At 44.5% G+C, this 14,486-nt stretch overlaps 1 protein-coding gene across 4 annotated transcripts; it reads left to right on the top strand.

Moving 5' to 3' along the window:
* Positions 1 to 589: 589 nt before the first annotated feature.
* On the top strand, positions 590 to 12,439 carry LOC127311252 (stearoyl-[acyl-carrier-protein] 9-desaturase 5, chloroplastic). Of its 4 annotated transcripts, none has more exons than XM_051341636.2 (5): positions 590 to 854; positions 1,023 to 1,407; positions 3,854 to 4,023; positions 10,804 to 11,314; positions 11,657 to 12,439. In XM_051341636.2, exons 3-5 carry the CDS (start codon positions 4,016 to 4,018, stop codon positions 12,215 to 12,217), a joined length of 1,080 nt encoding a protein of 359 aa, XP_051197596.1. In that variant the 5' UTR covers positions 590 to 854; positions 1,023 to 1,407; positions 3,854 to 4,015; the 3' UTR covers positions 12,218 to 12,439. The 4 variants fall into 4 exon arrangements, with proteins under 4 accessions (XP_051197596.1, XP_051197598.1, XP_051197597.1 ...); XM_051341638.2 differs by having other exon boundaries at positions 1,020 to 1,407; XM_051341637.2 differs by lacking the exon at positions 590 to 854 and having other exon boundaries at positions 887 to 1,407.
* Positions 12,440 to 14,486: the final 2,047 nt, after the last annotated feature.

The following is a 14,486-nucleotide window of genomic DNA, read 5'->3' as shown; positions in this document are numbered from 1 at the left end:
TATCCATTCCTCCGCAAATCCCATCTTACGCATCATCTTTTTCACAAAAGGCCACTCGACTCTGTCATAGGCCTTACTCATATCTAGTTTAACCCCTGCATAGACATCCTTTCCTCTTCTCTTGTTCTTCATGTAGTGTGTGCACTCATATGCTAGAAGAACGTTGTCCGTTATCAAGCGACCCGGCACAAAAGCACTTTGATTTGGAGATATGATCTCATCAAGAATTTCCTTTAGTCTATTTGCCAAAACTTTGGAAATCAATTTGTACACCACATTACACAAGCTTATAGGCCTTAGATCCTTCATACAATCTGGATTTTTCACCTTCGGTATGAGGACAACTGAAGTGTCATTCCATTCAGCAGGCATCATTCCCCCTCTTAATACATTCAGTACCTCTTGTGTTACTTTATCTCCCACAACATCCCATAACCTTTTATAAAATATTGCATGCATACCATGAGGACCGGGCGCCTTCAAATCACCAATGGAATCCAGAGCCTCTTTCACCTCTTGTGCAGTGTACTCTTTACATAGCATCTCGTTCATAACCGGTGTCACTCGTGGATCAACGTGTTCCAAAAGTTCCTCCACCCTTGTACCTGTAGTGGAAGTGAAAAGTTCGGAAAAATAATTAGTCGCCACATCTTTCATGGCTTCATCCGCCTCCACCACAACACCATCTTCCCGTTTCAAACATTTTATATGATTTTGCTTCTTCCTCTCTGTGGCTGCCGCATGAAAAAATTTCGTGTTCCTATCACCCCCTTGCATCCAGTTCGCGTGCGCCCTTTGTTTCCAATATAACTCCTTCTGATCTTTCGCTGCGTCTGCTAATCTTCCTCGCTCTGGTCTGATTTGTTTCTTCGACCGCTTGATTTATTTTTTAGCTACTCTATTTATTTTTTTGCTAGCTCCGGTGGGGTGGGTCGTCGGGTCTCACCGTGGATGCATGCGTTTTGTTCGTCGGTGATTGTTTCTGCGTGGACTGAAATTTGTTCGTGTTGGCGCTGTAGCAGGTGTGAGTGGGGACTTCTGTCTGTTGCTTCGTCGGATGGAGGATGTGTCCCCCTCATGGATTGTGGCGGCGATGTCCTCCTCGCGTGTGCCTCTCCGCCACCGGGCCGTCGGCCTTTCCTTCCCCATAATCCCCACCGGCCCTTGATCCCACCTGTAGGTGCTGCCTGGCCTCCGGGTCGCCAGTGAGCACGGCAGGGCCGCCATGGAGGTCGCGGGCGCCACGGCCAGTCCTGGGTCCTGACCCCCTTTGAAGGTCCGAGCTGCCTTCGACCTGATCTCCTAAACGACCGCCGGATCTGTAGGCCAGGTTCTTCCACGATCTGCTGGTGGTCGCCCCCTCTCCGATCTGCCCCTACTCCAGGTCGCACCTTCTGGAGCGTGGAGGTACGGTCTGTCTTCCCCATCTTTGATTTTTTTTTGGTAATTATATGGTGTAGCTCGAACAAGCTGTTGGATAAATGGATCTGAATGTGTTCTTTTGAATGGATTGTGCGTGCAAACTAGCGTGATTGACGGAGGGTCCACATCAGATGTTTTGATGCCAAGCATCAGTCTCGCTATATCATCCAAGGATATTTTGGCATGCTGCACTTTCATTCGCCAGGGTGTTAAATCAATCATTTGCTTATGATACAGTATAACTCAAGAATTACCTAATGTGCTGTATAGTTAGTTATCATATGCTTTATTATTTAATAAGAGCTACCTTGAAGAAATCATAACCTAAAAGCCCTGATAAAAATTGGCCAGCTGATTAGTCCCTGTTTAGAGGGCCACTGATCAGCTGATTGCAGCTACAAGAGGTGAGTTTGATTTCGTTCTCACTTAGTTGGATGCCTTTTCTGATTCACTGGAAAGTAATTATAGGGAGAAATTGCGGACATTTATTTCTCATGTTCATCATTCAGTTCATGTGCCTGCTCTGGACTTCCAAGTCAGCGAGTTCAGTTGAACTTGAAAATCATGGTAGCTGTTACTTAATAATTCAGTTCATACTCAATGTGGTTTGATAAGATCGATGCATTCTGATAACATTAGCAAGATAGGTTTGTACATCATTTGAGACCAATTAATTGGTAGTCATGTTATTCAGTCAATTGGAAGATTCTGGTTCAATGTTACTTGATTTTTGCAGATATCTCCGTTTGTTGCTTGAGTAGTCTTTGTTTTTTACTTAAGGTGACATAGGATGTGACAAAGCTTAGGTGAACTGATTGCATCATGTATTTAAAGAACTTGACGGAGTCTTCATAAATATTGGTAAATTGAACTAAAACCATGTCTTATTTCTGGAGACATTAACAACTATCACAGGGCAGGTGGTCTTGCTAATGTGCAGATTTTTTAAGAAAGTACAAAATTTGTAACCTGCATTTTCCGGTGATTCCATTTTCTTTGTTCTCTGGAATTTGCAAAAAAAGTAGCAGATACCCTGGGTTCCACTAATTAGTGTTGGGGGTGCAAAAGGGATGTCTAAAAAGGACGTACCCAGTGCTAAGAGCTCCCGCACTGTGCGGAGTCTGGGGAAGGTGTTAGTGGCAAGCCTTACCCTCACGAAGTGCAATGTGAGGAGACCGCGACTCGAACCTGGGACCTCTCGGTCACAGGCGGTGAGGCTCTACCGCTGCACCAGGCCCACCCTTCGCAAAAGGGATGTCTAATTAAGATATATTTTGAAGTGTCTCCTCGGTAGTATTTCAGTATGCTTCTTGGTTCCATGCGTGTTACATCATATAACCAGTGCTGGGATGATGAAAAAGTGTGATTTCTTTGTAATCTTCCCTATCCGCTTAGTCCATTTCACTATGTAAAATATATGACATGCTTTGACAAAACACGTCTATCTATTTGTATCTACAATTATTCATTTGATTCTGCGAGTATGTCTGGTAAAATTTCTCTGTTACATGGAGAATACTTCCAGTTTCATTATAATAATAGTTGGAACAATTCCTGTGAATTAAATGTTTACATTTTGTTAGTTCATCTGAATATTAAAAGTTAAGTGTTGCCGATTTGCATTGTGGATGCTCTAAATGCACTTCAGAGTACACTTTTTATGCAGCCCACATGCATCTGACAATATTACATATGGTCCTGAGTTATGCGGATTTTGCATTTTTTTGAGTGAAGGAGGTAGAAGGGCGGGCCTGGTGCAGCGGTAGAGCCTCACCGCCTGTGACCGAGAGGTCCTAGGTTCGAGTCGCGGTCTCCTCACATAGCACTTTGTGAGGGTAAGGCTTGCCACTAACACCTTCCCCAGACCCTGCACAGCGTGGGAGCTCTCAGCACTGGGTACGTCCTTTTTTTTTAGTGAAGGAGGTATTGATAGCTAGCAGTCGCAGAGCCCAACGGAAGGGGGTGCCATGCCCACCTATGCAGGTCGCCCTGCTGCCTACAGTGGTAGGGCTGGCTGATCAAGTGCTTCGGCCTGTTGAAGCTAAGTGCTCCTTCAGGATATTATTGACACATACATATTTCTACGTGATCTTTAAAAAATGATAAGACATGAGGCATATAGTAATTTAAGGAGTTAATTTTTCCGACGCTGGAAACCTGTAGCTATTTCCTGTTCTCTATATGTTTTGTCAGCAAGTTTGTGGATTTATTTCTTAAATAATATAGCTATCAGAGATAAATAAGAGTTTGTTCATATCTTGCGAACATGTTGTTTGTCGCCGGAGACTATTAAAAGTAGTTAGACCCTTGGAAGTGTGAGTTGAATACTGAGTTGAATAACTTTTTAATGCTATGTTTTAAAAGCCGTTGGTGTGTTATTTATGAAGAATTAGCTAGATCACCGATATGCCCATTTGATTACAATTTACAGATCAGCTGTGGCAAACAAGCTCAACATGGGGCTAACCGGCTGAGCTTGCTCCACGGGCCACTGTTCTTGGGCAGCAGTTGCGATATGCCCTACCAGGCCTACCGGCCAAGCATACTTCACGGGTCTCTGTTTTCGGTAGGCAGCTAAGATATATCCTACTAGATGAGAAGGTAACATTATGACCATGTACTCTGCAGTTGCATTCACCATGTTTATATTAATCCCACTCTATGCATTCATATTGTCAGTGAGATTTCAATTCCAGAAATGTGTGTCTAAGTTAGGCTATCTTCTTGGAAAATGGTGGGCCTGATACCTTGGTGTTTTCCTACCGCCACTTAAAGGCACAACCAGTGGAAATGGCTTTACGGGGGTTGGTTTGGGAGGGCAATTTTCCCACATTTGTGACAGTTCCTGCCAACCGGGCAAAGTTGACATGTGCTTCTACCCTAACAGGGACATGATAATCATGATAGGCGAATGCGCGCGATCTCATGTGAGCTAAGATGTTTAGGTCTGTCCCCACATGCATACAAATGCTCTTAAGCATGTTTAGGATATTGCTAAGGATGGTACTCAATCTGAGTTGAACTTATGCACGTGTCTAGGAATTTCCCAACAGCTACCAGTTTGCGGGCACCATCAAGAGCAAGAGCATGCAGATTGGCGAAGTCTTCCCATCCCATCTTTGCCTTTGCACTTGGAAATAAGCTGACACAAGCCATTGATGTGTAGCGCCAGCACACATACCTTTGTCTAGGAGAAGCATCCCTAGATATGACAAGAGCATACTGTGAGTCTACCTCGATGGCACGCAGCTCTAGCATTGTAGCCTCATGTTGATGTTAATCTTGTGACTAATGAATTTTTTGAGTTGAGTGCAATTTTATGGGTCTTATGGGCACCTTGTTGCATATTGATCAGTGGTGAACGGGTGATTGCAATTGTATGCTCATACTTTACAAACTTTATTAGCTAAAATAAATGATTTTCTTATGAATTTCATTGTGCTTTATCCCTCTTGATAAAATCTGGTGTTTACATCTCCATTTTTATGTATTAATATGTTTGAATAGTTTAGACGCTGTAGACAAGGGCCAAGAAAAGTCTCATAAGCAGCCAAAAATAACATCGACTATGTTTATCCGTGTGGTTTCCCTCACCTCCCGGTGCTGGGTGGGTGGTGGCGTAGCTGGGACTTGTGCTCGACTATGTTTCTCTTCTTAATGAAATGACGCACAGATCTCCTATGGGTTCTCGATTTTTTTTTAACATCGACGTGTTCTGCTAGATTATTTCACTCCTAGCAGCTGATGTCGACTGCCTACGGTCTAAACTTTTTTTAGTCTACGCCGGACATGAACCTCCTCTCCCTTTGTCTCTAGGTGATCACCGTGTGAATAGTCTCAATGTGATATTGTGATCTTGTGAAGAAGCATGTGTCCATAAAACTAACTATACTATTCTCATTTAGAATGAAAAAAAATCCACCTCTTAAGTTTTATGAGTTGGTGTTGTCACCAACAAGCAGGTTAGCTATTCAACTCTCTGAACAAAAGGCAAAAAAGATTGCATGATAGTAGAAAAAAACAGCGCAGCAAAGCGCGCTAGGTCCATCTAGTTACCTAAAAGCCGTAAGCTTGTTGAAAAGTCCGGCTGGTGAGCACCGGCCCAGGTTAAAATGAATAGTAAAACCGGTCCGGTCCACCGGTGTGCACTGGCCTGCATCTCAGTCAGTCAGTGTTGGACTGTTGGGGAAGGAAAACAGAATCCCCCCAGGTCATGTCCCTTCGCCGTTTGCATCTTCCCCCGGAATTTCAATCTTCCTCCATCTTCTGTCCACTGCGAAACTACCTCTAGGATTCGAGCTTCCTTGCCGGAACACTAGGTTCTTCTTGGCTACCGACGGCGGCGCTCCGGCTGAGCGCAGGGAGGAAACATTTGCGACGGCGGAAACCGCTGCTCCGTTGTTCGACCGTTTTTTCGTGTTCCTTGGTCCCGTGCGCCGCTGGATAGTAGGCTACTGCTAGAACAGTAGCGGGAGATAGGCGGAAGATATGCCGCCTTATCACCAAGGGTTCGCCGCACACTCGCCATAATCAGAGATCCAGGGGCGCAAGATAGGAGTTCGGAGTACAAGAAACGCCACCGTAGGCGTGGCCGTAGCAAGAGGTAACTCCATCACGTTGATTAGAACTGTTGTAGAGTATTTCTATGATGCCTGGCCTCTAGGATTCGATGAAAATCAGAAGTAGCAATTATGCCTAGAAAAAAAAATTACATGGAAAATGCATGTGCTCCTGTCTCGTGTCAATAACATTATAGCATAGCAATGCAGTTAATTTGTTTGGAGTCGGCCGATGGGTGCAGCTCCTGGATGTGGCGGGTGGGTTGGCCAGACCTGCTGTCAGGCGGCACCGTTGCCGCTTGGAGTCACCGCTAGAGCCTAGGTGCTGAATCCAGCAACTGGTTTTATTCTGCGATTCAGTGTTTGTGCTTTTCTTCTGCTCACCGCTGTTGATTCACCGTCGCGCTGGATGTGGCCCCCACACCACATGGAGCCATGGAGCCTCACACCCCTTTCTTGCGCGACAACCTGGGGGCATTCAGCCAGTCAAGCGCCACGCCCATTCTGACTCAAGTATTTGTTTTGATCTGAAATGCGTTGATGTAGTAATTCACTGAATGTGCTGCAATAAATTGCCGCTCCGCATGATCTACTTTGGTATACTAAAACTTTGCAATATGAACCTGAAGGCTACAACGCGTTGGTATAGTTTAATCGTACGTTTGTACGAGATTATAGGAGACATGACATTGTAGTACTGTTTTTCAGTTACATGATTCTGTATAGCTAAAAGAATTTGCATGATTCTGTAATTGCTGTTAGAGGATGTCACAGTCATTTTCTGGAAACCTGCACTACAAATAAGAGTTGTGTGGGCAATCTTTATTCCGTTGCAACAAGAACTAGGACCATACACCCAGTCAAACATTGGTATAGAGAAAACATAAAAATTAGATTCAGTCGGGTTTTATTTTGTTTCATGTCCATATGAATCTATGATATCTCTTCTCTTCGTGTACATTTTCTTTTTGAACGAACTTGGTGTGCAATTTATCTTCCGGCTTTACATAGCTAAGAATCTGCTCATTTTGAGAGGACGTCAAGATTCATTTTATAGTAGTGGCGGTCATTTTCAGTGGAAATCTGCTTTTCTTCCCAAACAAAGCAATTTTCTGATTTGTTTCTTATTTTATCTTTGCTATATCTCCAACAAATTATTTGCTTAAGTTGTAGGTAGGCTTGGTTTAGACCAACATATTGTCGCGAAAACATGCCAATCAGTAAACAGTAAAGCCAAGTTCTTCTGAATGTAATTGCATATGTAGCTATTTATTCCACAATAATTAGTCTTAAGGTACGTGTATTTTCAAGAAATCTATTTTATTTCAGTTGCTAAAAATGCTAATGTATTCCTTCAGTTTTGTTAATGCAACAGATTTCAGATTCAGTTGAAGAGAATGATTCATTCAGTTGTTTAACCTATAGTTTTACTACTGTACATTCTTGTGGAAACTGACTAGAGTTCACTTCCTTCATTCTCTTTCTAGCTTAAATGTAATGAGAGCAGTGAGGTTCTTTTCTGAAAAATATGGGTATTAGAGTTAGGAAAATCCTCGTGATACTATTATATTGTTTTACGCTGCCGCTTTGTAATTCGAAACTAGCAAATTCTTTTCAGCTACTGTTTGAAGAGCTCACACTGAATTACAGCACTGTAGTTTTAATATAGTAGTAGCTTCCTGTTTTGGTGTTAATGTTTCACAAATCCATCCCCCTATCGACAAATCAAACTTTTCATCATTACCTCTAGGCTGTAATTCGGGTTGGCTACCCGCCTACAGAGGCTATTTCCGACGATGGGTGTTTAGAGCCATTTGATCCGAGATAGGAGCCATTGTCTGATGAAAAGAAAATTTCCTTACGACGAGCGGCACCTCCCTGTAACAAGAATAGGCTCCACGTCCAGTTCGACCGAGTGATCTCTGGAAGTCTGGATACCCCCAAAAAAATAACAGCGATAACCCCATAGACCCGACCTCATTCTCGCCCCTAACTAGCTTGGTTTGGTTTGACACCATGGGTTCAGATTGGAAACATGGAATGGATTGGATGGGTTTGAATAGAAAATACGAACAGTTTGGTTTGGTTTCTAGCAATTAATTTTTGGATTGGTCTGGTTTTGTTAGTAGACATATACATGTACGGTCTGGGTTGGATATAATCTGGCTTACCTAAAGGACACCATGTGTTACTTATCTACACATGCAATATTTTTATTTAGCCTAACCTCTTCAGCTTATAAATAATATTTTCTTTTTCTGGAATCATTTTATATCTAAACTGAGATGTTGGAGTAATTACTTATAACATTGCATGCAGCTAACCTTTTCATGTTAGAAGCCTGTTAGAAGCCTATATATCCTCTATGGCTCTACCCTGTTCTTGCAGAGGAAGGATAAGGTGTAAGTATTTTTATGAGTGCATAATTTAAGTTTGCTTCCATGGTTGCAAGAGAAGTCTTTTATCCAATAGTATGCATTATTAGACCAATCTGCTCTAGAAATCGCAACCTTTTTTTGTTCCTTCAACCTTTAGTTCTAATAATGACCTTTCCAAAGGTAAATAGGGATTGAGAACCGTGCAAGTGTTGAAGGTTCGCTGGGTATTTGAATTTCAGTTCAGATGAAGGTTTGACTGGCTCGCAATGTTGTGAAGCTATTCTGGTTCACTCCCCCCAAAAAATGAAAAACAGTAGATGACCTTAGCTCTCATGGTATCTGGGCAGGACTTTCGAATTGGAGCAGGGGACGTTCTACCTTGCTACGGTGATTCATGTTCAGTAGTGCATCATATTTTTTTTTCACTTGATTGGATTGTTAGGCTCTCGAGTCTCATGAATTTTGTTGCAGAGTTTCAGTACGGAAAGATTGAGTGGGAAAGTGAAAGGGCAAGTTCTTAAGCTAGGAGAGCATTTTATGATTATTTCCCTTTGAAATCTGCTACTATAATGCTGAGTCTGCACTGCCTTCAGTAATAAGGAAAAAGATGCAGGCAGTTAAGCGACAATCTCAAGTAGTACAGTACAATATTTGTCACCCCTAGGCCTTCTCCTATGCAAATTTGTACACCACTGATATCCTTCACTACAATCCTCTTTCATATGTATGACCTGCCTTATTCGTTTACTATTTAAATCAATAATACTTGAATTTAAGTTGGATTGTGAACATTTAAAGCGTCTGAAACCACTAACATGATTTTTTTAGATGATACAATATAGTTTTAAATAGCGGGCTATAGGATATAGCCGCGACCTCCGAAAAAGGCTATAGCGGGCTATAGCCACCTTTTAGCACGCGAATGCCTTTAGCCGCACCTTACTCGAAAGGCTATAGCCGGGCTATAGCGGGGCTATAGCCGGCTATTTAAAACTATGGATACATAGTTCATTTGCCCCATGCCATGTAATATTGCTCACTTTTTTTTTAGCATAGTATTATTTCCTCATTTTTTGGATTGCATTATATTAACGTTGTGGATGATGGAACTTGCCACCAACCAATCAATGCCATTTTTAGGAGACATTAAGCGCCAATCTCAATGGTGCAGTGCGCCATCACCCAGAACCCACCGTTCCAGAGACCCCTTTTCTCCATATATTACAACAGATAGCACTTTTAGTCTATGAGCATCACTGGAAAACTAAAGCAAACCAAAATGGTATGTAGGCGGCGCGGCGAAACGCGCATGTTTGTCTAGTATAGATTGAAAGTTAGCTGACGAGCTGGTCTGCCACTGTGTAGAATTGTCTCTGAAATGTTTGGCCTCCCTCGCTTGAATTCAGCTCATGCGTTCCTTGCCCAGCTCATGCGTTACTTGCCCAGCTCATGTGATATTGTACGCCACCCCTATTGGTCCAACCCTTCATAAGCAAGATAAAGTACCATAAGGAAAATGAAATCGGTTTCCTCTCCTCCTTTAGTGCTAGTACTTCTGCCTTGCGGGAACCTATAATACTAGTACTAGGCTCAGTACTAGTACACCACTTCAGCACCTCGTTCCACCGCCCACCTCAGCTCCTACACAAGTGTATATTTTTCAAGGAGCAGATTCGAAGCGCCGCAAAACTCCAAACTAAGTCCTGAAAGGGGTGGCGGTGGACTGATAAATGATCATGTATCTAATGGCATCCCTGCCTTCCTGCGGTGCCTTCCGTGCACCTCTATTGTCTTCTTTCCCGAGGAGAAAAACCACGGTAGTGGCCGTGGCTTCCAAGGCCAAGTGAGTTCTGTTCTTCCTCTTCATCATACCAAGAACTTTTCCTATTGATTTTTTTCCTGTTCTTGAATCAATCTCGGAGTGCTTGCTTCGGCTCTGTGATCTCGGTTGGGTAGATACTTCGTGTCTGGACACGGGAGATGGCGAGTGGTTCTTTCGTCTTGGCGATGGGTGAATCTTTAATTTTTTAAACTGGTGTCCTGTAGGCTGTAGGTCCTCTAGATTGAACTGAATATGGTCATAAAATAAATTGCTCAGTTATGTTCGGTCATTTATTTGTTTGTTCATGCTTTGTCATCATAATCTTGCTGTACTGCTGAGGTTAAAAGTCAAGTTCTTGCAAATTTTTATTCCGCGTCTTATTACAAACTGATTTGGTTATTGACCAGAATTCTATTCTCTTTCATTTTTTTTTATTTATACAGCGAGCTACTATTTCTTGTATGGATAGTTTTTTCACCTTCTTGTCTTTGAGCATATTCATGTGTTAAACCTACAGTTCAATTGCATACCATGCCGTTTTTGTGTATTCCCTTTTCGATGCTGTCAGTTCAGCGAGCTACTACTCTTCCTATCTTTATGGTACTTTATCTTGCTTACGAAGGGTTGGAATTCCCGAAAAGACTGCCTTCACTCCTCGCGAGGCGCCTTTCCGAGTCCGAGTCACCCGCTCATTGCCACCTCAAAAGAAGGAAATTTTTGATTCGTTGGACCACTGGGCAAAAGACAACATCCTGGTCCTCCTGAAGCCGGTTGAGAAATCCTGGCAGCCGCAGGACTACCTGCCAGATCCTTCCTCAGATGGATTCTATGATGAAATCAAGGAGCTGAAGGAGCGAGCTGAGGAGATCCCGGACGACTACTTAGTCTGTTTGGTTGGAGACATGGTCACCGAGGAAGCACTCCCTACTTACCAAACAATGCTCAATAGCCTCGATGGCGGTGTTCGTGACGAGACCGGCAGCAGCCCAACCAGCTGGGCTGTCTGGTCGAGAGCATGGACAGCCGAGGAGAACAGGCATGGTGATCTCATGAACAAGTATATGTACCTCACTGGGAGGGTTGATATGAGGAAGATTGAGAAGACCATACAGTATCTGATTGGTGCTGGAATGGTAAGCACTTTAGTGTCTTATTTCTTCATGGAGGATGCCATCCTTTTTATTCGACTTTCCATTTTTTTTGCTGCTTTGTTGTATTTGCTGACAAAGCAGGCAGGGAGCAGAAATTTTTTAGAGTCAAATGATAGTTTGTTCACCCATTCTTGCCAGTTTTATTTGATATTTACTCTGACAAATATTTACAAGTCTCAAATAAGGGTAAAGGCCTAGTTATCCCAGTTTGCAACCTTCTGCAATATAAACATTTGCTCGCTAGTTGAAGATATAAATTTTGTTCCCGCAAAAAGATACAATTTTGTGGTAAGCCTACCTTTGTGTTGTTCTTACTTTGTGTAGGATCCAAAAACCGAGGGCAACCCCTATCAGGGTTTCATTTACACATCTTTCCAAGAGCGGGCGACCTTCATATCTCACGGCAACACCGCGAGGCACGCCAAAAAGTACGGGGATGTGAAGCTGGCCCAGATATGCGGTACCATTGCAGCCGACGAGAAGCGCCATGAGACGGCGTACACCAAGATTGTGGAGAAGCTCTTCGAGGTTGACCCAGACTACACGGTGCTGGCCTTCGCCACCATGATGAGGAAGAAGGTCACAATGCCTGCCCACCTTATGTACGACGGGCAGGAGGACAACCTGTTTGCGCACTTCAGCGCGGTGGCGCAGCGGCTGGGCGTCTACACCGCCATGGACTATGCCGACATCCTTGAGTTCTTGGTCGAGAGGTGGAACGTCGCCAATCTTACCGGGCTGTCCGGGGAAGGGAGGCGCGCTCAGGATTTTCTCTGCTCACTGGGACCAAGGTTCAGGAAGCTAGAGGAGCGAACACAGGAGAGGGCAAAGCAGTTACCGAGTGTTCCATTCAGCTGGATCTATGGCCGACAAGTGCAGCTTTGATTAAGATGTTACAGAATAAGAATACGACGATCCTTTTTTATTTTCCTTTTTCTAAGCTCTAGTATCTTTTTTCTTTTGTTACATGAACACGTCTACATTGCATATGCCAACGAAGCTTACAGTAACACACTTCTATGAACACAGCCGGGCATGTATTGTGTTGTTTCAGTTGTTAGTCATTTTGAATACTGAAAATTGAAATCTGTAGGCTCTCGCCAGTAACAGGCACCGGTAGCCAGACCGGAAGCAGGAAACTGAGGGTACATTTGGTTCTCAGCCGTTGGTTGCCTTACCGAATATCTGGTTGCTGTTTGGTTACATCCTAAATAATTGGCTAGCCCCAGCCTAGCTCATGCTTTATGGGGGCGTTTGGTTGCCTGGGCCGATTTCGTGTATGCTTGCGCCAACGAGATGGGGGCATTGCGCGTTCCGAACAGGCCATTGGTCACTTTCGGCCGGTCGTTTGGTAGCCTGTGAGCCCTTTTGCGCGCCGGAGAAGGAACTCAGGTCCCATCGTTTGGTTGCCCGTTTCCAGCCCATCTTGCACGCCTGAAAACAGGAATCTGCTGTTTGGTTGCTCAAATCACAAGTCCATATCCTTACCACAATTCAAATATGGTGAGATTATCATGCCATGGCATCTTACATACGATCAGAGACCGCTCAGAAGAAGAAGATCCTTACGATCACCACGATGAGGAAGGCGATGATGTAATCTTTCACCCGGCTGGGACGTACCTCTGGCGGTGCTCCTTGTAGAGCATGTACTTCCTCCGGCGGTGCTCCTTGTAGAGCATGTATTTCCTCCGGCGGCAGCTGTGCTAATGCACTGCCTTATCGATGGCATGATCTTCCTACAGCTCCTCTGAGGTACTCTTGTTGTGCCTCCTCCAATGTTGCATATCCTCGGTAGCTGTTGTTGAAGTAGCTATTGACCTGATCTTGACAGACTCTCCATGAGCTGTAGATTCCTCGAACTCGGACGCGAAACACCACATACCACTAGCATGGCAAAAGAAGAAGTTAGCAATCACAACAATGAAGCAATTCAGACATAAGCAATAGAACAAGACAAGTGTTGACAGCAAATCTGAAACTAACAGGGGCATGCATATCATTCCAAAAGTCAATCAGAAGTTTATCCTACACTACGATGGTGTCGTCCTACCACCACAACAAAAGTGGGTGTCTCATCCTAACACCGCAAAGTTCACCACCACCTAAGGGGTTAGTATATACCACCTCATAATACTTACAAAAGGGGGCCAAATGTTTTTCATTCTAGCTACTGCCAGAATATACATCATCATCATCATCATCATCATCATCATCATCATCATCATCATCATCATCACCATCTCCATGCATGCAACCCTTATCCACCGCCTCAAGGGCACCACTAGTTCTTGCTGTGGTACTTGCCAAGGTAGTTCCTCAGCCAGAGGACGCGGTGTGGCTCGATCATGCCGACGAAGCTGGATCCCTGGGCCTTGTGGTCGACGAGGTGGCTGAGGGCGACCATCAGATCATCCTCGGTGAAGCCAAGCATGTCCATGACCGCATTGTACATGCCAGGGTGCATGTCTGTGGGCTTGTTCGCCCTGATGGCCTGTGCGACCTCCTTCACAGCAACAGTCATGTTGGTGAAGGCCACCAGCTCGTCATCGGCGAAGGCACCTCTCTTCCTTTTGTCGGCGGTCGGCTTCTCAGGCGCATCGGTGGGCTTGCCAGCATCGAGGTTCTCCATGTCAGATTCCTGGGTGTCAGCATCCTCAGGTGAAGGAGGTGGTGCAGGCGAGCCCAGGATCCCATGGCGTACTTCCCGGTGGCGAGGTCGAAGGAGAAGATGGTGTGCATCTCGTCGTAGTTGGCGATGGGCACATTCAGGAACTCCGCGTCCTTTGGGTGATCCTACGATACGAAGGGACAAACATGTTAGTTCTGCTCGTGGCTGATCAAGAAAGTCAATGAGGACGACTGAGTTAGTGAGGTGCTCACCGCGACGTGCCCGCAGTAGTGCTCACCCTCAAGGACGATGCATTTGGTGTCCTCGCACCACTGAGCACCGCTTAGATCGCGGAGCCTGCTAATGGTGAGCTACCTCTGCCTCCACTTCCTCAGGTGGTTGTACACCTGAGTGGAGCAGACGGTCACACCACAGTGGTCAGCTAGGCCCTTCGCCACAGTATTGAGATGGACTTCCTTGAAGCCTTTGTCAGTTCTCACTCCGCTCTGGATCAAGCCGCACATCTTCTCCAACACGAAGTTG

Source organism: Lolium perenne, chromosome 7 (genome assembly GCF_019359855.2).
Source record: "Lolium perenne isolate Kyuss_39 chromosome 7, Kyuss_2.0, whole genome shotgun sequence".
In the NCBI taxonomy this organism is placed as follows: Eukaryota; Viridiplantae; Streptophyta; class Magnoliopsida; order Poales; family Poaceae; genus Lolium; species Lolium perenne.
The sequence above is the reverse complement of the archived record's forward strand: the minus strand, read 5'-3'. Positions and strand labels throughout refer to the sequence as shown.